General features: G+C 44.6%; 7 protein-coding genes across 7 annotated transcripts; 3 read left to right on the top strand and 4 right to left on the bottom strand.

Moving 5' to 3' along the window:
* Positions 1–839: 839 nt before the first annotated feature.
* On the bottom strand, positions 840–4,843 carry GLAREA_01834 (P-loop containing nucleoside triphosphate hydrolase; the record flags this gene model as incomplete). Its single annotated transcript, XM_008089050.1, has 12 exons — positions 840–908; positions 958–1,108; positions 1,172–1,357; positions 1,404–2,292; positions 2,340–2,524; positions 2,575–2,608; positions 2,656–2,817; positions 2,866–2,936; positions 3,000–3,101; positions 3,318–3,979; positions 4,149–4,665; positions 4,728–4,843. 12 exons carry the CDS (start codon positions 4,841–4,843, stop codon positions 840–842), a joined length of 3,144 nt encoding a protein of 1,047 aa, XP_008087241.1.
* Positions 4,844–5,322: 479 nt separating this feature from the next.
* GLAREA_01833 (C2H2 and C2HC zinc finger) lies at positions 5,323–8,595 on the bottom strand (the record flags this gene model as incomplete). The annotated part of the gene is made up of 6 exons (XM_008089049.1): positions 5,323–6,283; positions 6,331–6,594; positions 6,650–7,382; positions 7,479–7,859; positions 7,906–8,104; positions 8,314–8,595. 6 exons carry the CDS (start codon positions 8,593–8,595, stop codon positions 5,323–5,325), a joined length of 2,820 nt encoding a protein of 939 aa, XP_008087240.1.
* A 1,961-nt stretch (positions 8,596–10,556) lies between these two features.
* GLAREA_01832 (uncharacterized protein) lies at positions 10,557–12,049 on the bottom strand (the record flags this gene model as incomplete). Its single annotated transcript, XM_008089048.1, has 4 exons — positions 10,557–10,769; positions 10,872–11,049; positions 11,551–11,844; positions 11,913–12,049. The coding sequence occupies 4 exons, from the start codon at positions 12,047–12,049 to the stop codon at positions 10,557–10,559; spliced, it is 822 nt and encodes a 273-aa protein (XP_008087239.1).
* Positions 12,050–16,750: 4,701 nt separating this feature from the next.
* GLAREA_01831 (uncharacterized protein) lies at positions 16,751–18,640 on the bottom strand (the record flags this gene model as incomplete). Its single annotated transcript, XM_008089047.1, has 2 exons — positions 16,751–17,735; positions 17,784–18,640. 2 exons carry the CDS (start codon positions 18,638–18,640, stop codon positions 16,751–16,753), a joined length of 1,842 nt encoding a protein of 613 aa, XP_008087238.1.
* Positions 18,641–19,055: 415 nt separating this feature from the next.
* On the top strand, positions 19,056–19,427 carry GLAREA_01830 (uncharacterized protein; the record flags this gene model as incomplete). The annotated part of the gene is made up of 1 exon (XM_008089046.1): positions 19,056–19,427. The coding sequence occupies one exon, from the start codon at positions 19,056–19,058 to the stop codon at positions 19,425–19,427; it is 372 nt and encodes a 123-aa protein (XP_008087237.1).
* A 2,300-nt stretch (positions 19,428–21,727) lies between these two features.
* Positions 21,728–22,231, top strand: GLAREA_01829 (Dimeric alpha+beta barrel; the record flags this gene model as incomplete). The annotated part of the gene is made up of 3 exons (XM_008089045.1): positions 21,728–21,877; positions 21,932–22,042; positions 22,100–22,231. The coding sequence occupies 3 exons, from the start codon at positions 21,728–21,730 to the stop codon at positions 22,229–22,231; spliced, it is 393 nt and encodes a 130-aa protein (XP_008087236.1).
* A 397-nt stretch (positions 22,232–22,628) lies between these two features.
* Positions 22,629–23,849, top strand: GLAREA_01828 (Metallo-hydrolase/oxidoreductase; the record flags this gene model as incomplete). The annotated part of the gene is made up of 1 exon (XM_008089044.1): positions 22,629–23,849. One exon carries the CDS (start codon positions 22,629–22,631, stop codon positions 23,847–23,849), a length of 1,221 nt encoding a protein of 406 aa, XP_008087235.1.
* Between the last annotated feature and the right edge of the window lie 207 nt (positions 23,850–24,056).

The raw sequence follows: 24,056 nt of genomic DNA, 5'->3' as shown, positions 1-24,056 counted from the left end.
CTTTGGATACTGCCACGCAGGTGACTACTGCGCTGCTGTAGAAGGATTTTGTTGTCATGACGTTCGTATCCCCCCCTTTTCCTTCCCTGAACTCACTTACCAGCTCCGTGTACAGGGCGAAGACCTAGACCTCTGCGCAACCCGCCTCACGTTCTCCCTCCCGGCTAGTATCGTGCCGAAAACAAGTACAAAGAGTGAGATGGCGACGGCGACGGAGAAGAGTGTGGTTGCTACTGTGTCGGTGGGGATTCTTGCTGCGAGTGGGAGTGCAGGGGGAAGGGGACAGTCCGTCGGGTTGCCGAGCACGACTGTGAGTAGACGGCCGGAGGGCACGAGTGCGGGGAATGTGACGAGAGGGGGTGGGAATGGGAATGGCACGGGGAGTGAGAGTGGGAAGGGGGGAGTGGAGTTTAGGGCTGAGGCTGGGAGGGGGGTGGGGTGGGTGAGTGGATGGTTGGTTTGGGGGTGGGTTTGGCGGTTGGGGTTGGCTTGTTTTTGTAGTGAGGTTGATGGGTTTGGGTGTGTGTTCTGGACGTTTGGTGTTGTAGGTTTGGGAGTTAGTGATGTTTTTGGGTAGGCGTTAATGTAATGATGTCAAAAGCGATGATTTGAGCACAGAACGTTTGGCGAGTCTTTCTCCAGCTCAGCTTTTCTCGTTGCGAATCTTGGCTCTGTGGTTCGCTGATTTAGGTGATTTCCAGGAGACTGTAATGAATTGTGAGTCTGAATCTTACGTACATCCGTTTTGTGTCCCCTTTTGACATTTGTACCGTTTTAAATAGTAGATCCGGAGGGTTCAAAGTATGGTATTCTTGCGTAGAATACTACCTTCAAAACGTCTAGCTACCCTCTTTCCAGCCCATTTTGGCATATTTAAGCTTCTCAATCTGCTGGGTGCGTAGCTCTTTCTAGTATATGTTAGTGAAAAATCACTTGGGTTGTATCTGATACTCTTACCTCTTCGATCGTCTCTTTCATTACATATCGTACCACCCTGACATTTCTCGTCTGTCCTAACCTCAATACTCTTGCAATTGCCTGATTTTCCACCATCGGATTCCATTGTGGTTCGAGGAGGTATACGCAATTGGCGACTGTCAAGTTCAGCCTGTAATGTTTTAGTAAGTAAAGGTCTCCAAACTAAGTGACAAAACTGAGGAAGTGTGCTTACCCAATCGAACCAGTTCCGGTAGTCATCAGCAGAATTTTGTACCCGATGTTGTTCTGAAAGTCCGCTAGTATCAATTTCCGCACGGCGGTAGAATGAGAGCCATCTATCCGGACAAAGGGAATGTTTCGGTGTTTCAGGAAGATGCCAACAAGATCCAGAGATCTCGTCCAGCAGGAAAAAATGATGCTACAAGGGTCAGTGAGTTTCTAGGAACCGGTTCAAGACTGCTCACCACTTCCCATCAACATCTCTATTCCGCTCAATATCAGCCAGCACCGCAGAAACCTTCGTAGAGAACCCATCTTTGTCAAAATATTGCCACGGTGACAAATGTCTCGTGCCACGTTTAGATGATTTTGAGAGGCTTTCTTCCTCCACCATGTAATCGCCGAATATGGTCTCCGAGCATAAAGAGCATTGTGAGCAATTTTCTTTTCCTTCAACAGGCTTGAGGCCTGCCTTTAGTTTTGTCTCGCACTTTCTGCATAACAAGTGACCACAGACAGTGAAGTTGCCACTCCTTTTCTCTTCAATTCCTTGGATGCCTGTGATTTTAATATTGCATACCTCGCAGTCAGCCTGCTTGCTCTTCTTGAGATGGGCCATTGCTTGTTGAGGGTCGAATTCTTCGGTGCCGAGTGTGGATTTTTGGAATGTTCCATGATTGCACAGACGACGAAGTTGAAGTTGCAATTGAAAAACTCCCAGATATCCCTTTTTATTGCTTTTGGGCTGCAAAGTGTTTAGCTTGATAAGCTTAATCAACTTCTCACGGGTCAAGGAGTAGTGCTGCTGCTCTCTTGCGGAAAACGTAAGGGTTTGAAGATCCTCAATTACGTGTGGTAGGTTCAGCAATTCTTTAGTCCGGCGCAGACAGATAGAATCTAGAAGCTGTCGGAGGTTATCCACACCGCTTTCCGTATGTTTCATTAAGGGTGAAATAATGAATTTTCGAAAATGATGTATGTTGTCGAGTGGCGATGCTCCGATGAACGAAATCAGTGCAACGAAATCTTCCAATGTATTCTGTACAGGTGTACCAGTCAAACACCAGCGATAGTTTGCGGTAAGCTTCTTCATGGCTTTGAATAGCTTTGTCGACATTCTCCGAATAATGTGAGCTGGGGCGAATGTTAGCAGATGTAACTGTCGACGGAAATCTTTGAACACTTGCCTTCGTCGAGGATAACGCGAAACCAATTTATTTTCCACATAGGGCTTGTTTTATCATGCGACTCGTGAGCGAGTGTATGGTAAGTGCTTAAGACGATATCTGCATCTGCGAGCAAGTTTTCGTTGGCTGTTCTTCCGTGGCCATGATATATAATAATGTTAGAGAAACTAATGCAATGTCTGCCCATAAGTTAGCCAAGTACTGAAGGAATATGTGATGTCGAATATACTCTTTTATCTCTTGCTCCCATTCGTTCAACAATACTATATTCCAATCAGGTTCACTTCTCATTCCTTGATGGGCCACTTACAAGGAGATGGAACAATAACAAGAGTTGCTTTCGATGGTACGAGTGTGGAGCCGACACTAGAATTCTTCAAAGTATCCTTGCCCTTAGCAAAACGGGCAGCTTCGTCAACAGTCTTAGCAATAGCCGAAAGCATTGTCAAAGTCTTTCCTAGACCCATTTCGTCTTACTTGTTAGTATGAGTCAAGAATCAGTACCAAGGAGGAAACATACCAGCTAAAATGCCTCCTCCAGTTTCAGGCGGGACGTCCGCAACTTTCTCTCCGGTGACCGTGTGTGTACATCTGTTCGAATGTTTTAGCGATATGACCATCCTACTATCATTAAGGTTCGTGGATTATACATACAAGCTATCAGGGCTACCATCAACTGACTTCCATAGACGATATTCTTCGGGAATAGGGCCAGTCTCTCTCTGCTGTATAAAATCTAGAGCCTCTTCTTGATATCTCATTGATGAAAGTGTTAGTAAGGTGACTGTTTCAAATACCAGGGATTCCACGCTGCAGATAGATAAAGTAAATGAAAATTTTGAGGTATGTTCTTCCCAGTACATTGGGACAAATCACAAAGTCGGCAACGCTATTTTAAGCATCCCCGAAGAAATGAGAAGTCAATAACTTGTCGTCTCAAAACTTCATAGTAAAGAAAATTCTCCTACTCACGATTTCAACGGTGTACGGATTACTCCGCAATCGATTTTGACACGCTTCAAATTCTCAGATCTTGTAGTTTTTCTGAATGCTAGCTCGACTTTTTTCTTCAGAAGTGCTTGTGAGTTGGTTGCGATGTCATTGTTGTCAGGTAATAAAGCACCCAGAGCACAGAAACTTTTACCTGATGCGCCATCTTCGACATTGTGATTGAGCAACTCGCCAAAGTCAAGCATGTGCGGATTATTGTAGCCATAAGCTGAGTTTTGATAGTCCGGAACTTGTAAGAAAATGCTTTCAGAGTTTAGAAAGTTGCCAACATCTTCGACGGATTGATTTGGGCCATAAATGATAAGATCAATCAATTCGTGTGTGTCTTTCCCGATCGTACCTTCCGCAATACTACTCCAATTTTTGGCAGGTGAGCACGCCTCGAAGAAACAAAAGTAACTACTTGTCAGCTGTGACAGAATGCTACCATGTCGTGTATTTACAACGGCAATACTACTAGCTGGATTTGAAAGTCCTGACCCGGGAGGTTTCAGAATATACACCATGCTTTTCTCTTCTTGAACGACCTCAAATAATTGCAGATTGGGATTGCCTTGGTCTTCAAGTAGTCTCTGCAGGGGCGACGGCGCTTGTGGCAATATTCTTACTGCCACTTTGTGGATCTAATTTCCAGACAGTTAGCTCGAGTTTTTGCTTATTCTGCAAAGTTGAAGGAGGCGTGGACTGTCCAAGAAGTCTTTTCTAGGTTGTACTACAACTGAGTGAGATCATCTCGAATCCGATGACCGACTTGTCCATCATTGCGGACATTTACGAAAATTTATGACCTACAATACCAAAGCACACAGTTATTGATTTGGATGCACAGTCTAGGAAATCACTTCCACTGTCAACTGCATCAAGATCCGGGAGCTCACGGTACTGATCGTAGTCTGGGTCATAAGGGTGCCACGGTTCCTCATCATCGTCTGAAAATGTGTCGTCGTAGAATCTACGTTCTGATATAGCCGCAGCTTTGGCCATAACCTCCGCCTGGTGTAGGAGGAATTCAACTTCCCAGTTCGAATCGGGCAAGAAATCCGCATTTTCGTTCAAGAAGGATTCGAAATCAACACTAGTCTGGCCATTGAGTGGTCTTTCGTTACCCTTTGGGTCAGTTGGTGTAGTCTTGTGGTGCTGAATATCGTAACTGTTTGCTCTACTGTTTTTAAAAAGACGCTTGCTTCGGTCAAATTCCTCGATAGATGCTACTCCCATGAAACGCTTGTCTAATTCTGTCACGTGCGACGTATGGTCGTTGCCCAGCCATTGTGTCTGTGTAGGTCGTCGACGCTTATGACTTGTTCGACTAATTATCAGACCGTAGTTAATACATTGAATGATCTGTTGAAAAGATGGAGAAGAACTTACAACGGAGTTATATCAGTCTCGGATCCGCTTCCATGGGACGACGAGGAACTTGAGACCGCGGAATCATCGTCGAAATCGTCACTTGAAGTTTCACCTCCGTAGAATTGGAAAGACATTTGATTCCGTCTCAGCCAACTCTTGTAATCCAAGACCTCAACAAAGCCACCGAGAATTTCCGTCGAAGAGGAACCAAGCAATGTTTATACAATGACTGACAGGGTCACACATCGAGGCTCTCATGTCCCTCAGGGAGCCTCACGTGGCGTTGCTGCGCACGCAGCGTATGATATCTCCGAAAACATGCACTTCGCCACAGCCTTGAATGTAGCCCGCACCTAGACCATTGCTGCGAATAACGCGCGCGTGAAGACATAAGAAAGTTTAGCTACGCCACAAATCATTGCACAGATGGCTAATCTAACGAGATCAATCTCAACCCTTATGAGGGTATGTCAAAATTCGTTTCCAGCCTGTTGAAAGGTTAAATCCATAATCTGTCTTCGGGTTTCGATATTGTAATTTTCTCACTATGGTAGAGTCAATGAGAACAAAGGAAAAATGTAATTTGGCGCGTTTCGAGAATAGATATCCGCTGTCACGGGTGGATGGTCTTATGACGAACCAGCTCGTAATTTCTCACAAATCCCTTTCCACAGTGCTCGCAAACGTGATCCCGTTTCTCGTGTCGCTCATGAACCCTCAGACGATGCGTACTAAGAATGTTCGCCCGTGAGAATTGTTTTGGGCATTGATCGCATTTGAATATCGTCGGGAGCTTTGTGACAGGTGGAAACTTCCAAGCAAATGCATCTGGATCGGGGTGGTAACGACTCATATGACTTTTCAACTCTTTCTCAGTGCTCCAACCAATGTACATTCTTGTGCACCCGGCTTCTGTGCAGCAAAACGGCTGGTCGTGTTTATTCGTATGCTGAAGAAGGGTGCTTTTTTGGGTAAATCCCTCGTGGAAGTAATAGCATGAATGGTGAGGGCACTTGTGCCATTTATCGCCAAAGTACTCTTGCAATTTCTGTATTCCCAGCACATCCAAGGCTTGTGGTGAAGTGAACTCTTCAAGAGTCAAACGAAGATTTTTGATCAAGACACCTGGTGGACCGAGAGCCTCTAACTGCTCATTCAGGAGCCGACTGACTTTAGCGTGACTGAGTAGTGATACAAGTGATTCATGGCATTCGCTTGTTTGTAAAGCCTCGCAGCGCTGAATGTAGTCTTTGCGGACTTTTTCGTACTCCTTTTTGTCCTTTTCTTCAAAGATCGACGACTCTGGACCATAAAATTCAATGAAATCGTTTAGAGCAACGGACAAATGGAGTAGGCCATCGGGTTTAAGAGACTTGATGGCGGATTCTAAGTGATGGTTCCAATGGAGAGTCGCATACTCGAGGAAGGCATAATCACCTTCCATTAAGTGTTTCTTTAAGGCATCCGCTGTGATATCTGGATTCAGACTGTCGAAGGAAAGATATTTCAGGCATAAAAGTGACATTTGTTTTTCTTCATCACCTTCGTCAATTGTCTGACTCTGTATCAGAAAACTTCGAGACCGGTTAGTCTGTTTCTTTTTGTGGTTGCAATAACTCACTGTCTTGCAGATGAGTGTACGAGCTGTACCCTGTTACTCGAAGAGACCTCGACCAGTGAGCCACATATATCTCCAATATCACCTGCTAGCCGACGAGATTCAAAATTAACTTGTCCAGAAATAACGTCTATCGAAAAGGCCCCTTGAATCTCCTGCCACTTAAGAGGCCGTTTTACGCTGACGATCCACCCAAGCAACTTGCGCGCGGTCTGCTGTTGAACTGGTTCCGAGTTTTCTAAAATCCTACTGAGGATACGAGAATAACTGTAGATGGAGATTAGCTCAGTCTGGTTCCTGGTACTTTGGGGAATGATCCTACGCCTTTTCCAATCCTTTAGGAAACAGATCTGGACGCAGCTCGGCGTAAAGACCTTTCAAGTTAGGTTGTGCATACAAGTTCTTCAAGACAAGTTTCGCGAATAAGAACATGCCATCGGAGCCTTCGCATACTAGTTTAATGATGTAATCTTTCACACCTTGAGAAACTCCCGTGTGCTTGTTTTCGATCTGCGAGGCGTACCAGACTGCATAATTCTCGATATCTCGTTCAACGTGCTTTTCTGTCAGATGCAGAACGTCCGGATCTTTTAGACCAAGTCTGATGTCGTTGAGGTCTTGACTGATAAAGAAGCAACGTAGTTTTCCTGGCTCTGTGCTGTTCTCATTGATAATCGAAAGAAAGAGTTTCATTATTGTCTTACGCTCTTTCGATTCACATTCATCTAGCCCATCTATGATGATAAACGACCGTGGGAATGCGTTAAGCGTTCTCTTCAGAATAACAGAGCAGTCTTGTTGGGATTTCAACGTCGGCTTGCAGTTCTTTAGACACTCATCATACAGATAAGCGAGGAATTCCGGCTTATCCGAATTTTGTTTGAGCAATTGAGCTAAAAGTGCTTTGGCTACACTAGCAAAAGTATTCTTATCTCGGTCTTTCTCTCTACAGTAAAAGTATGTCATTGAAATAGTCGTCTGATGATCACTTTTAGAAGAAGCCTTGACTAGGACTGAGGCGCCTTCAATGATAACTGAGGCGAGAATCGTTTTTCCTATTCACTTTGTCAGAAACTGATATTTAGATGAAGAATCAGACATAATAATGCTTCTTCAGTAGGAGCATATCTTCCGCGCAAAGGAAGACCTACCGGCTCCTGGCTTGCCGTTTAACCAAAGTACTGGTGTACCACAGTTGTCAGGATCCAGCCAGGCTAAGATCTTGGGCTCCTTCAAGATCCAGCTTCCTGAGCCAGGAACATCTTGGCGTTTCATAGCAAAGGTATCTTGATCCTCCGTAGAATCGGTTGCAGATAGCCAAGTTGATATCATTCGAATCTTGTTATGATTTTGTTCTTTCTCCAGGGCAGCGAAAGAAGCCTGAGAAAGAAGACGTGCGTCGCGGGACTCCTGAATTTGCTGCAAGTTAGCCGTCCTTTCGATAAGTTCTCGATGCCGAAGAAGATCGTTTAAGATTGGCTTAGTATTTTCTTGGAAGTTTTTCCAAGTTGCACTAAATAGTTGTTTCCAGGCTATAAATGTCAGTCATGGCACAGGGAAAGCCATAAGGATCCTCACCATGTTGGGTAAATACTCTCAGAGCCTTAAGGTGAAAATTCAATATATCTTCATATATCCACACAAGAATCTGTTGCATTTGTTTATTGTTCTCGCTTGCGAACATCGATCGATATTGCATGAGTAGTGGAAAATTCTCTGCCAATTCTTTGTAGGTGTTGAGAAGAATATCAAATGACTTTTCCCAATTACTTGCAACCTGCAGATATTTTAGTCATGCCTCATGGTTGAACTTTGAAGACCCATTTTGAGTCTCGGCGTAACACAACATAACGTATGTCTTGGAATAGGGAGTAAAATAGAAAGGGTGATTTAAAACTCTGCCGCTGGTCGTTCTTCACGAAACGAGTACACAGCGTTTCAAACGTACGACATAACCAGGTTCTAATTGTGCTAAAGAACACTTACAAGGAGCATGAATTTCATGGGACCCCAGACAAAGCAAAGGAGATCAGAAGCGTTCAAGAAAACCTCGATAACACCTTGATATTGTGCCATTGCTTGGAGAAATGGCTGTATTCTTGTGAGGTTTCGAGCCGTCTTGCCTTTCTTCTGCGCATCCTGCACGCCCTGAGCCGCAATTTTGAGGTCGTCGAGTGTCGTTAATTTAAATGCGGCTAGTTCTTCATGCCGAAGCTTTTTCTGGAAGTCGGCAAGGACTTTTTGGAAGCCATCTTCGATATTCGCCATCGTGATGCATTTGATGTATGGATGAATCTGCTGCGTATTGCTGTCACGATATCAAGCGTTGTTGGAAGGAGCCTTGTCTTAAGGTAAAGCCTGGTGGCTTGCATTTCGATAGCTGTGGCGGAGCATGCTGTCGAGGACGTAGCCTCAGAGCTGTTGCTGACCTAAGATTGGTTGATCGTCGACGCGTTTGCTGGTCATACAATTACATTGAAAACAGTGTTGAATGTTACAGAAATATCAATTTTCTGGCAATCAAAAGGTGCTAAGTGTTAAAGCACTCGAGAAACTCTGCTTGAACTACGCATTTTTTCGCCGAAATCATTCGAAATAGTGAGGGCTGCAGATAAGCGGAGAGAGGGAAAATAGATTGTCTGTATAGACAAACACGAAAGACTGATGATCAGCAACAGGCGAGTGAAACCAACTTATAGAATATGCTAACAGACGGTGTCAACTCAAGCTCGGTGCTGCTTTACTCGAGTAAAATTATGTCGAAAGAAGCACGTGTGAATAAGGTGGCCCGCTCTAAGGGGGAGTGGGAAGTGGCAGATTTTTGACCACGGCCTCACCAAAATAATAGCCGAAGAACACGACTTTTTACGATAAAACACGACTTTAAAAGAGTATTACTCGACAACCCACGTCTTTAAAGTTCCCAAACTTTGTTCTCTTTATCTTTTAAGTAATTAGATATACTGTTCTATTTACTAGGCTATATTATCTTCACTATAACGATTTATATAGATTTTGGCCACAAATCGGCAACTTCCCACTCCCCCTTAGAGGGCCCGCTTGGAGAAATGCCCCACATCTGTAAGCGAGCCGACTTATGCAAGGGTCGAAATTCAGTGTAAGGCAAGCTCTATATGTAATGTACTGTTGTAAGTTGTAGGTAAGTAATCTATTATGGGTAAGAGGTAGTATTGGAAGAGTAAAGAAACAGCGGAATTTATTAACTCTATCGAATTCATTCAATCTATTAAATGTATCAAAACTGACATTAACTCTATCAAATGACTTCTATATATTGTTCTATATCCATCCTCCTAGGCTCCGGTAGTCCCCATATAGATCTTTGCCTTGTTTTACCCCATGCCTACCTTTGTTTTAGTTGTAGCACCTATAGAAGAAGTAAATCCCTGTTGCTTGAAGCGATTAATTGTAGAGAAAAATTATGCAGAAAGCATCTCTGCTTGGGTGACTAAGTTGAGCAGCCAAGACACTTGATCTAGGCGTACTCTTTGCTGTTAATTTGGCTACAACTACTGCTTCTGCCGGTCACAGTTAAGCATCGTGGCCTTCCGTGTCATCTGGCTTTTCAAGTGATTACAGAACACAAGGCTGAGTAGCAAAATCGTCATTTTGGGTGTAAAATGAGCAGTATTTGCTGATTTGCCTAGTTCGACCCCGTTTTGTATATGTTCCTTAGCATTTCGATGTTACCGGCCACCTAGTTCTCACAGTTTCCTAGGTTAAACTTTGAATTTGTCCAACTTGAAAGTTGAAACAGGGATATTAAATGTATTCTATAGCTGGGTCCTCCATGGTTGAGTTTTCGTAACCACGTTACTAAAATGAGTTGTCTCTACAGATACAAAAAATCATTCATTTTTTGGCGCCGAAACATGCACTTATCTGGAAGCTCCATCAACCACCTCCGAACCTAAAGTAATACCTTGAAAATTTGTAAAACCAAATTTCGAAGTCCTTTTAGTTATTTCCCAGACGCAATACTTTTGTAATCTATTTTAGATGTCGTTATTCTATTACTTTTCCTCTCATTGTAGGATTTCTGTAAGGGTGGTCCGGGCGCCAATCAACGAAAGCTTTTCTGTCACTGTAGAGACTGTCACTTTTTCAGTTTTCATGGTGTTGTTGTTCCGAATTCGTAGATCTTGAGAGTCTAGCAAATACTTTTGAGACTCTCCCAGATTTTAAATCTCTAGCAGATCCAACCTTCCTTATTGAGACTTTGATAGATTTTTGGTGTCGTCAACCTGGATCTGGATCTGTTCCGATTTCTGAAGCTCTGGCAGACGCTTTTGAAGCTCTAAGAGAGCTTTGACGATATCACTCTGGATATCGTCCAATCTCTGGAGCATTGGCGGATCCTTAGGTTGAGGCACCCTAGTGTTATCAAGTTGTAGATCTGTTTCTTGCCGTTCATAGTCTTCCTGAAGATCTCAAGTATCTAGTAGATGCTGTAGAGGCTCTGCCAGGCCTTTGGGGTCGAAAATCGGGATCTGGATCTCTTTCAATTTCTAAAACTCTTGTACTTGCTCTTGCGGTTGCTCGAGATCTGTGAACTGAGACTTTTGATCCTGGACATCCCGCGCTCGCTCTGATAGTTCCTGCGGTCTTTTTTTTTTGGCTTTTTTGGCTTTTTTGGCTTTTTTGGCTTTTTTGGCTCTTGAAGATCTTGCGGTTCTTGGAATCTTCGGGTCCTTGGTAGGCCTTGAATCGACAGTTGATCAGAAGAAAGCTAGCACGCTCTAACGAGTTGGTTTCACTTCCTCGTAAAGTCGACTTCAGATGTTGCCTTGAGAATACCCTATAGATTCTGTTTTCGGGCAAGTACCCTGCTTAAGTAGTAGTTCTGGGTGAATACAGTATTTTCCCACACTTGTTATTCCCAATTTTCTACGGTGATGAGTCGAAAGTTGAGAAGTGATTTCGGAATAGTTTTTCGAGGGTTTGAACTCTAGGTTCGTCTTCTGGTGTTTCGTCGTTCTAACTTAGCATCTAGCACATCTATAAATTAGCTGATCAGCGTCGGCTTACCTGTCCTTACATAGCGTACGCTGTTTATGTTGTAATAATAATAAATGTTTCCAAACTCGCAACCAAATTATTCAGTCAAACATGGAGCTTGCTGAAAAGGAACCCATCATTTCTCAAGTTGAATTGGGATCGTCTCCAAGCCTGTCCCATTCATCCTCAGTACTTTGCTCCTACCTGTTCCCTCCGCATGTAAATCTGGTTTTGCAATCTCTAACCGGCTCTATCACCTCAACCCCCTGATTCCCACTCTTCGTATCCAAACTCTCTATCACAGTTTCCGCCGCCGTCTCTTTCATCTTGCCTTCCTTGCGCCTACTCTTCGTATTCAAACTCTCTATAACCGTTTCCGCCTCCGTCTCTTCCACTTCAAACTCCTTACTCCTACTCTTCTGATCCGAGTTCTCTAATACACCTTCCGCCTCCGCCTCCTTACTCTGATTCTTCCACCTCAACCTCCTTACTCCTACTCTTCGCATCCGAACCCTCTATCACTGTTTCCATCTGCGTCTCTTTCAATTCAACCTCCTTACTCTTACTCTTCGTGTCCGAAATGTCTATCACCGTATGCGCCTCCCTCTTCCACCACAACCTCCATACTCCTACTCTCCGTATTCAAACTCTCTAACACCGTTTCCGCCCCCGTCTCTTTCATCTCTCCCAGCTTATCGACCATCGTACGATCAAATAGGTCGCCGTCGCCCTCAGTTTCGGTCAGAAAAAAAAAGATACAATTGTAATCTCTCTGGACCCGCAAGTCTCAACCGGTCAATGGCCCAACCAATTTTTCTGATTGAATTTTCCTCATAGAGTCACAAAATCAGTTTTCAGAATCAGTCTCGTCCTGATGCACGGGCTTTTTCTGCGAAATGCGGTGCAAAAAATCATCAGTTTCGCACTACGAGAGACGTCGCTTAGAAGCACCCACCTTTTAAGCTCATTTTCCAGAAGATAACTGGTCGTCCCGAATGCGTGGAATCTGGGGAATCAGGGGAAGCGTACAAGAAATGCATTTAAATGCAGCCCTATGGAAAATCATTGTAAAAAAATTATATACAATTTTTTTCCTAATTTCTTTTTATTTGATTGGCAAATCTTTGGCGATGTTTGGCACACAATATTTCAAAAAAGTTGACAAAGATATTCTGAACTTCGGGAGGACTTTGCAGTCTTGAGACTTTCCTGATTGTGAAGTAAGATATAGAAAACTGATTCCAAATCATTGCAAACCATAACCTTCATCTATGGGTGAAGAAAATGCGATTTAGCAAATTATCCAGTACGAAAGCACTATTCCGATATTCAATTTAAGCGAGATTTTCTGTGGTCCAGTTTGCATGGTGATCCAATAGTGCAGTCACGAGATAAAACCAGGTCTAGTCTTCCTGAGTACTTGTCGGTGTTTTAAACAGAACTGGAGTTACTGAAAGTTTTTGCGCAAGACCCGCTATCATATTTGAACGATCAAAGGGTATTTCAAAAAATAAAACATGTGATCTAAAGTCACGAGACCATCAGCGCTTTTGCGAGCCATTGCTTGATTAAAGGAGGCATCGTCGGAATGCCAAGATGACTGGTCGGTTCTCCTGCGGAGCTACATGTGCAAAGTCGCCCACCAATAGTAGCACAATCAGCACAATGCGGTGCAAAATACTGGAAAAGTGCTCTGACAAGCCGCTCGCTTCGAGTTTGTCTTAAAACGGACTTTTGCTTCATTTTTTGCTGTTGGCTGCGTCGACAGCGAAGGTCGCCAGCAACCAGAATAGTTTCGCAGAATTTACAACAACTCCACCAAATTTATGTCATTTGCCTTCTAGATAGATGCAAAATGAAGAGAAAATTTCGGGGAATCATTTGATACAAGTAGAGGTTAGCAAGCTCCCAGTTATTTGTTAACGATTTTGAACTTTCTGTATTTCATGTCTGGTAGGATCTAACATTTTCGCTGCAGTCATAAACAGTGGTTCTAAGCATATCTCAAAAAATCACAAAGCATGGTGGATTGTTTTCCTTTGGATCTTTGGGAGTCAGTCTGAAAGAAAGATCAAAATATTGACTTGAAATTTGAAGTTATCGCGGGTAAAATGAGAGAAGGCTTTAATAAAAAGGGAACTCCCGAACAATAGATTTCAGATATTGCAGTATTTTACATGCTTACAAGAACGATGATGGCTTGGATATGAAAACAACAAATGAAATTGTAAACAGTATCCGAAAGTTTAGAAGGACTTTAAATGAGAGTGATATTATAGGAGTTACTGACGAACTTTAATAGCTTATAGGTACTAAAGAGACGCCAAGAACAACTTCTTCTGTTTAAATTTTGTTACCTCCAACCGTTGCAAAAAAAAAATTAAACACCAAACACTACGACTTCTGTAGGGTAATAGCAAAACCGAAACTAAAGTCGAAAGCTCACAGAGGTTTAGCCTCGAACGCCAAATTCGCGCGCCGCGTCGCGTCAAGTCGCGTTTTTCATGTATGAAAGTAAATACCGAGGACACTTTCTTATCATGCGAGCATTCAACCACAGAAACTCTACTCAATAAATAAGCCAAAGTATTAATTAAACTACTGCCTTTCAAATAAGCCATGTCTCAAGATCTTAGACCAAGAATTGATGAAGTTAATAAGACTTTTGAATTTCGCCCTCAATGCGGTGCAAAAAAAGTTGAAGTTGAAGGGAAGAGGATGTCGGGATAAGGTTTCGCCGTACCAATCATTGTCTTTCGCGGATTTTCTGTCTGGAGATTGTTCGGGGTTGAAAGTTGCATTGAAAGGTCGCTCATGTAATTTAATATGCGTGGCTTTTGAGGGCTGAAGGAGAACTTTGCTTTTTTTTTGACCTGTTGCTTTCAACCACCAAAAAGTTCTATATTGTTTCTCTCCAATGAAAGCCAAATGCAATTTGTTCAACTATTAAAGGTGTAGCCGAATCATTCGAATCTTGTTATCAGAGAAAACCCAATCAACCAAAGTCACCTAGTAGCGAGCTCAATGACAAAATCAAAGAATGCCTTTGCCAGCGAATTGGCATTAATACCTTTACGAACTTGCTCTAGCACAATAGCAGCTCAGCTCTTATGATTCCGCAGGCTTTTTGCTTCAGTTTTCCTTCTCAATAAGATAAAGGAAAGTTTCGTGAAGAAGTCAACACATGATACGACTACGCAATTGACGAGTTATTCGGTTTTCAGCAAGCTTGATCAAAGCCGTATAGTAGAAGACTACTCAAAGTTAATAGCAACTCAGAAGCCGCAGTGAGATGACTGTCACGTTACTACGTACATGTTTCGTTTTGGACGGTTCTTCGTCAACCAGTTACCCGCTCGCGGCAATGATGGTTTCCACTTCCAGCATGTCTGTCTGCCAATGAATTCAGATCCCAAGTCCGCCTCACTTCGAAGCCAGACTCTCACTCAACAAATGAGAAAACTTGCCTCACACTTTCTTGCATGCAGATCATTGACAATTCTCAGCCTGGATGAACCAGAAATCCGCGAATGCGGTGCAAAAAATGGTCAATCTGGACTGAGAGGACAAATAATGATCGACAGTGCATGTTAACGAGCTCGAGAAGTCTATACCAACCATTTGCCATCATCTCGCTCGCTTCACTTTAGAACCTCACATGTAGAGTTGTTAAAGTCACTGGGTCTGGCACATGTGACGTTCAAGGAACTATATACAGACTGAGGAAATAGAAAGCTTTCAAAGCTGAAGACGAACTGGTAGAGATTCTGTTACGAATTAGCAGCTCAGCTCTTATGGTTCCGTATTCTTTTCATTTTGTTTTCCTTCTCGTAGTTAAGAGAAGAGTATACTAAAGAAGTCAACAGCATATTATATAGATACACAGATGGCTCAAAAACTACGTCTTTAGAGACTAGCATACCGACAAGGTAAAATATTAGACTCTATGGAAGACAGCTTCAATGCGAAGGAAAGACTGCTATGAAAGACAACACCACCTTTTGAAATTAGTAATAAAATGACAGTCACGTTACTCTGCACACTCCGACCCATTTATCACCAGCAAACTTCCCACTTTCGTAGCGAACGGCCGCGATATTTCATCCTCCCGGAACTCCGCCTCACTAAGGCGAATCGACTCCCGTTCATCAAATCAGAAAGCGTGCCTTCCGATAGCCTTGCATTTCCCACCTGGTCAACACATGCCAATCACACAGTACGTATAACCGAGAATGCGGTGCAAGAAACTGCTCAGTCTTGAACGAACAGACAATTTGCTCATAAGGCTTCGCCCCAAGGCGGTGAGGGAATCCTACACGCTGGCGGAGACCCTCGCGGGGCCCTGCCAGGTGCAACATGCGATCCGGAGGAGGAGGTACCACACACGTGACTCTTTTGTTCCAAATTCACAAATAACTAAACTGGGTTCATAAGAGAAATCTATCACAGCGTCTTCCATTGTTCAATGAGACCGAGCCGTCTTCATGATAAAAAGCCTTATAACAATATATGTATCACATGACTCTAGCCATCTGATCACATGATCGATTTCTTCTCCTCTGAAGAACTGATGTGATTCTAATCATTCTCCGTCACTCATGTAACACAGAAAGTCAAGACATCAAATCGTTGATGATAATAAGAAGTTACAACTTAGAACAGTATAATCAGACGAGAGGCGTTCTCAAATTCGAGCCTGACAGCAGAACTTCGAACAAGACTTCTGGCGCAAAGAGAAATCAAAACAGAAAATTGAAGAAGCGTGATTTGGCTCATACTTAGACAGGAATGAAAGCCCAAGCAAACCTTGACCAACAGCTTAAGTTCCTACCAGGTTTCCGAGAAGATCGAATAACGCCCTGCAATTTCGTCCTCATGCTCAAGGAATATGTAGAGACCTGCGAACAATCTGCATTACACTAAGTTTTCTATGATGGTATGAGGAAATTGAATTCCAACAGAACACGGTTGGATTCTAGTGAGCATGCTTGAGGAAACAGCTATCAATGTAACGATACGTGATACGGCTGTATGAACTCCAAGATATTTGCATTCTACAGACGTTCTGACTACCTTCATCTCCTTCTTGTTTAGCAGACAACAGACGTATATCTACACCCCCCCACGTCACTAAGTTGCAACAACATTTTGTCTTCCACCCAAATGCGACACCCAAGAAATTTTCAAATGAAAACACCAATCCCTTAACGAAATGCCCCAAAAGAATGAACAGATTGTCGCAGACAAAAAACTCCGACCCCAAATGCCAACCCTCCCTAAAAATGGAAACTCCTTGCTAAGATGAACGAATGTGAACCCTCACCGGGTTTGTATATACAATGAAAAGTGTAAGCGAAAATATATGTGCAGAGTATAGAAGAAGATTTCGGCAGGTATATAAGCTTCACCAGGAAATACCACGCCAATCGAAAGTGCCGTCAACATTCATGAAACCCGCCTTGTCGAAAGACTTGTCCCAGCCCAGCATGATGGCGAGGATACGACAGCCCGCTGAGCTGACGGTGCAAACGATCTTATCGCTTGCCTGCCCAAGGACAGCGAGATCCATGAGATAGGCACGGCCTACTAATTCTCTTAGTCGAAGAGCTTCATCTGTGGGTGGAACTTTGACGTCGGGAGTGGTGACGGCAGTTGGTGGAAGACCATTGGGTCTACCGAGACTCCAGAACATAGGTGCGAAGAATCCACCTTCCCATCCCACTGCTTCGTCAACGAAGTTTCTCATTCCTGTAGGTCCCTGTGGTTGCGGATTGCTGATGTGTTTGTTTGAGGCAAGGCGAATTTGTTGTTGAGCCGGTAGAGCTTCAGAGAGCTCCTCAGATGCATAAACATCAGGATCATCAGAAGCGAGTAGCATGATGCTATGGGATGCTGCTTCCGTGATACCGTCATTGCCAAGCCTAGAGCCATTGAATGTCTCGCGTAAGATCTCTTTGGCTGTGTCAACATACTTCTCCAGTGGTATGTAGCTGTCTTTGTACTGAAACTCAAATGGTCGGCGATCGCCGTGACGGACATGAATGCCAACAACAATTCCGTTGATTTTTCCATCTCCAGGAGTGACGGTCTTTCCACGCATTTCGGCGATACGTTTGTCGACATACTCTTCATCCTCGTTGGCAAGCTGGAAAAGTGCTTCATAGCCTTCACGTGCAAAGTTGAACATCGGTTTCTGTCGATATACTTCCATCTTTCTCGCATCTTCGTAATAACCATTGAACCCACCACCGAAAACGTGACCGGCAGTTGCTGCTGAGACGAGAAGATGACGAGCATGATGAGGACAAGGTAGCATCTCGTGACGTGGAGGCGGCCTACAAGATGGAATTGGCGGCGACTTGAAGAACTTGTTGTAGTTCCCATATGCCCTAATATTTGTTAGCGATTTTGTCTAGATAAAATGTCCGAGGTCTTACCATCTTGAGTCGTCCAAGAAGAAAGCCCTACCCTCTTTTTTCGCCAAACCATACGCCGTCCACAGCATCAACAACGTATTGCCTAGGCCCGCATCTTGTGTTTCCAACACGAAAGTCATGCTCTTCTCACAAACATCCGACTCCACCAATCCGTCTAGATTCTCGCCAAGCAAAGATGATGCTTTCATGCTAGTTCGCGCTTTGGGTCCAGGTAACAGACCATGTGCCTCTGCCTCAGCGACGTCCATAAAATTCTTATCGACGTGGTAATAGCCGTAATGAGCAGCATGCTCCTTGTGGACTCGAGTATACATATCCGCTACATGGGTGGCCACCTCCATATTCTGTGAACATATGTCGGCATATTGCTTGGGTTCCAAAGGGAAATCGGAATCTGGAGGGATTGAGACAGTCCATTTTGCCCTTCCACGTTTGTCGGTAACCATGACAGGAGTGGGAAAATCCGGAAGTTCTGATTCCCCCACCATCTCATATTCTTCTCCGCTGTGCGTCGCCCATCCCACTGCTTTCATCGGACGATCTAGCTTTTTCGTCGAGAAACCCAGGTACAAGATCATGATAACACCCGAAATCCAAACTAATCCTTGGATGTACTTTTTTTGCGCCCGGATCGGTATTGGCTTGCCATGTCGAGGCACTAAGGCTGGAAGGCTAGGTGATGGTAGAGGCGGTGCGAGGAGGTCATGAAAGCTGAAGCGGGAAGATGTTGATGATAATGGACCTCTCTCAATACCGTGAGGTGATGGTCGACGGAGGCTCAATCGGGGCGATTTTCTGGCCGAGAGGATCATATCTGCGTGTGTGTATGTCTTTGTAAGGTCGAGGGTGGGAGGCATTGTAAAATAGTTGGCGCAGCCAAAAGAAGAGAAATATAGTAAGGTTCCGAGGGAAATACAAAATGAGTCGTCGGTGACTTGCTGGCAGTCTTACTCGTGTTTGTCTATGGAGTCAGAATCCAAGCAATAGCATCAGCGTGATACCGAAGTGCTAATGCAAGTTTGTTTGACTTCACGAGGGTCGAAGATCAACCTTCCGATTGTCGTCGAGGGTTCAGAAAGGAAGCAGAGACGAGAAAAGATACCGAGGCCGGCAACAAAATCTGTCTATGCTTGCGGATAATAGATTAAATTGAACGCCCGTTTCTGAGAAAGGTCGATACTCCGAAAAGTGGAGAAGAGAATGGAAAGTGCTTGCGAGGCGGTGGACGGCTCAAACTTCAAGTGAGACCGTCGAGATGAGATGCAGAGCCAAATGCCGGTCGCCTTGTATAGAGTTGTTCAATCAGACGACAGCCAAGGAAGAAATTGGACGACACACAGCACGATCTGCGCACAACGTCGACGGAGAAAAGGTGGATCGTCAAGTCGAGGACAACGATCCAGCAAACAGCATCCAGTGTTTCCTCAATCCGACGAAAAGAAACGGCCGTTTATAACAAAGTGGAGCAATAATGAGATGAAATTCAGGCTTCAAGCCAAAGAAGAAGATGTCGTTGTGGATGAACAAGAGGAGGGGAGAAGTCGAAGTCCTAAAGAAGGATTCGGAAACAGATATGATACGCAGCAGCGAGTGGCTGACAAGGGCGGTGGCGATCATGATTGGCGGGACCCGGTTTGGGCCTAATCTGGAGATCCAAAAGACTTTTGCTAATTGTTCCCTGCATGCGTTTCGATATCTGTTTGCATCCTTGCTGTCCGCATAATTCGATTGTAGAGGAGGACGGTACAAGTATTATCAAAAAGGGACTTGCGAGGACGATGTAAGCATAATTCATACACCTGGTTAACAGTTTCGCGGAATAGTTTCTGTAGAACTTGTGTATCAAATCCTCACAACTCTTGAAGAACTTCTCCAGTAAAGTGCAGAACTCCCTTAGCTGCATGAAGACTCGTCAATTACGTGGTGCTCCATAACCCCTATGCTATGGTTGGCCGGCATCTACAGAGGCGTGAGACGGATGAGCCAACAGAAAAGACGACTCATACCAAGGTCTTTTTTAGATCTGCAGGCCTTGCATGACTGGATAAAAGACTGTATCGGAATAGACTTTCTTGTGTGACATGTTTCTGGTGTGAAAACCGTCAGAACATCTGTCCAGAGGATGTCTTGAGCATGATACGCTGGTCGTGAGTAGGTCCTTTGAGTATATCTGCATTTGCAAGTCTGCACAAGATCTCCAAGTTATCTCTGGGCAAGTCTGTGCTAGAAAGTGGGTGATCTGTCTCTGCTCTTTTCTCGTTTGTCGTTGAGGGAGATTTGATTGCCCCTGTCGCTTCTGAAACGACCGTCAAAGCCGAACACCTCCCCGCCGCTGGAGACTTTACCCAATTAAGCAGCTAAGATATAGTACATGATCATGTGACTAGCCGCATCTCGTCCAGCCAGATCTCGAGGAGTCGAGACAAATTATTTCAGCCGCTAACACTTTGCCTCTTCACAACAAACTTCCCGACACAAGACATCACCGAGTTCACACTAGGGGCAAGCATTATTACGCAGAACGACCATTTTGCTTACGCGTTGCCCTCTTGTTCGCGGCACAACTTTTGTTCCGAAACATCACGGAATGTAGGAATTGTCCCATCACACTGTTCGGCTTGTAAGCCCAAGAACTTTGACAGCCTATGGCAATTGCACGTATCACGAAACGCATCACGCCTCTCAACGATGTCAGCATTTCATGATTTCGGGTGCCTCCGCTTGTCATATGTCCGTTTGAGTGTTTACATCCTGTACTCCTGCCGGTATCACTACGTGCGACCAATTTCCAGTCTTGATTACTGAGATATTCACGATTCTTGTTTCACGGAAGGAATTGAAAAATTCGAGATTATGAGCACTGGAATATCTCAAGCTCAGACAGGCTGGATTCTGGATTGCGGCTTTAATTTACGGCAACCTGCATCACCAAACTACGTGGCCAAGAGCCCAATATTTCTTCTTCATTTTACAAGCAATCCGAGGCTAGTGACATCTTGCCTCGTTATCGATGGTATATTGCTCATGCATTTGCATCCTTGAGATTGAGTAAGGTAGATCCCAAGACCAGTTCTTTCATCTCATGCGAATCATTATCAGTGTTGTTAGGACGCTTCTCGTTACATGTAAGACGGCGACGGTTACTTTCGTGCCACGGTATGACCTTTACCGTGTAAGATGCTTTTGTGTCAAAAGTCATCATATTTGTGACGAAGAAGTCTTGCTTGCCCGCGTTAGTGCAACGTAAGATTTACTCATCCTTAAATAAAATCATTATGATTTGGTATGAGTTGGCCAGTCATTCCAATATTTATTGACCAATGATTAACCAGTAAAACTTGCTACTTCCTGTCATTCAATACCTCATCATTATGCAAGTCCTACGGATGCGAAATGGCGTTACAGAAGCGAGGAAGTTCTGTGTTCGGAACAGAAACCATCCGCTTAAATGCTATCTCCGAATATAGACGCCACCATCTCTCAAAGTAGCATTGTGTGGGATAAATCCGACAGGAATCCGAAAAACGCATACGCTTTCGCTTATCTGACAGTGATCTGTTCCGAAGCCACAATTCTCGATTAGCAAATGAAGCGGCCAGACCTGCGGGTAGCTCATGTACTCGTAAATGCCTCCAGTGCTTTTAATCGGCTTTCAATATTCTACTGTTGACGACTCGCACAATCAAACAAGCCAAGGGATTTTGGCAAGGTAAAAACATTATTCCTCCAATGCGTAGAATATTAGAACTTCGCATTCGTTCCAACACCAATCTCATGGAAGTCAATGAAGTATGTTGACAGGCAAGCCTGAGAAGTATAAGTATCTTTTCAATTTCCACACTTTTCAACTATGAATTCATTCTCATCAAACACTTCCACCAATACATCATTACCACATCTTCACATCTCATCTCCAATCCCTCAATCCACCTTCAGCATTCAAAATGGCACAAAAAGCAGTAAAAATCACCATCATGTTCAAGAAACTCGACACCATCACAAACGAAGAATTTCACTCTCATTGGTCGAACGTCCATCCAAAGATATTTTTGGGCGTGAAAATCGTGCAGGAGAAGATCATCAAATACGCACAGGTGAGAGCACTCCCTCAAATTTGCCAGAACGAATACTAACGAACGGGTTAATAGCATCATGTCAACAACGAAGTCAGTGAAGGATTGAAAGCTGCAGGTCTACCAGTGGCAGATTACGATGGGTGCGCTGAGATCTATGCGAGGAGTGTGGAGGAGTTGATGTCTGTAAGTTGTCCATATCCTCAATTCTGACCCTTCTCAAATCACTTACATATTTGATAGGTCTTCCAAGATGAAGAATATCTCAGAGTTGTAGTCCCGGATGAAATGAGATTCTTGAAGAGAGACGAGGCGAAGATGATTCTTGGGTGGGAGGATGTTCTTTTTGATGACGGGGAGGTTAAGAGTGTTTAAACATAATACGGCGATTTCTGTGGGGAGAGAAGCGCGCGAGTGCTGTTGACGTTGTAATTTGAAAGGGGTGATTTATATGAGGGGGCCATTTAAGCGAAGCGATTATAGGTAGTAATAATTGTATCTCAATTTTTTCGACCACACTCTTAAATTATCCTTGATCTATTCTCTGTGATAATATTTCTAGTATTATCTCAAGCAATCCAATTAGTTCAGTTAAATTCCGAGGCACTTAAAAGGAAGAAATCTCATAATCTAGATCTCTCTCCGCTAAACGGGCCGTCCCCTCCGACGTCACCCAAACAAGCTTCCCTCACAACCCAAGCTCCCGCCTGACATATATACCAAATCTCATACCACTCACAATCTCACATCGACACCCTTCCCTCCCCCAAAAATGCCCCCAATACCCAAACCACACCCACATCACCACACATCAAAAGCCTCAATGACGTCACCCCCCAAACCATCCCACCACAACAGCACAAGCACATCCTTCCACAACCCCTGGCCCTCAGCCTACAAACCAACCTGGACCGAACTCCTCACCCTCCAAAACCCTCTCTCGCTCTACTCATCACACTCCCTACACACACACCCCCTCTCCCGCCCCCTCGCGGTGATCCCCCCAGATTTCACCACCACCCCCTCACACTCCCAAATCACAGGAACCTGGCTCGGTCACGCCTCCGCGCTCGCATCCTTACCTCTCAACGAGTCCGGTCGAAGACTATCCGTGTTATTCGACCCCATATTCAGCCAACGCGCCGGACCAACACAATTCACCGGCCCAAGCCGCATGAACGCGCCGCCCTGCAGCGTAGACGCGTTACCGAGCGTCGATTGCGTGATGATATCCCATAACCACTACGACCACCTGGACTACGGCTCCATCAAATCGATTGTCAAGAAATTCCCATCATGCAGGTATTTCGTGCCGTTAGGCAACAAGAGCTGGTTCCTCGCCATGGGCGTGGCAGCAGAGAAATTATATGAGATGGATTGGTGGGACGAAGTCGTTTTCACCCTCGATTTCGAACCCGTGGAGAAGGGGGAAGGGGAAGGAAAGTTTAAAATCGCCTGCGTCCCCGCGCAACACAATTCCGGACGTGGAACACTAGATCAATCCTCCACTCTCTGGAGCGGCTGGATAATCCAAACCCAGCCCAAAGAAACCCAAAAAGCAACACTCTACCACGCCGGCGACACAGGTTACCGTCGGCACACGTCATCCACAGAAACATGCCCGGCATTCCCCACCATCGGCCTCAAATACGGGCCTATAGACCTCTCATTCCTGCCCATCTGGCGCGGAGGCACGCTGGGTTTTATCTCCGCGATTGGGCTGCGGTTATCGCATCACCAGATCCCGCAGACGTTTCACGCGAGTCCGAAGGATGCCGTGTGTATCCATCGGGACGTGCGGAGTCGGTGTAGCGTGGGTGTGCATTTTGGCACGTTTGTCGGGAGCGAGAATGAGAGTTTGGAGGCGGTGATTGAGTTTGAGGAGGCGGGGAGGGAGGTGGGGGCCGGGAGGATCGGGGAGGAGGGGGAGTTTGAGGGGGGGAGGTTGGGGACGGTGGATATTGGGGGGAGTGTGGTTGTGGAGTTGTTGTGAGGGGAGTGGAGGTGGGCTGTTTGGAGAATTGAAGATGCTAGTAAAGATATTGGCTCTGGATATTCGTGAACGGCTTCCGACAATTTATGTGATTATGAAGTATGGAGATGGTTTTTTGTTATGTGGTGGAGAGCTACGATACCAGGTTAGACGATTTTAGCAAGGAGTTAATATAGCTAGCGTTGAAGATCAATGATTATTAGGTGA

This window comes from Glarea lozoyensis, assembly GCF_000409485.1.
Source record: "Glarea lozoyensis ATCC 20868 chromosome Unknown GLAREA7, whole genome shotgun sequence".
Classification (NCBI taxonomy): domain Eukaryota; kingdom Fungi; phylum Ascomycota; class Leotiomycetes; order Helotiales; family Helotiaceae; genus Glarea; species Glarea lozoyensis.
This window is presented reverse-complemented; position numbering and strand designations above follow the sequence as displayed.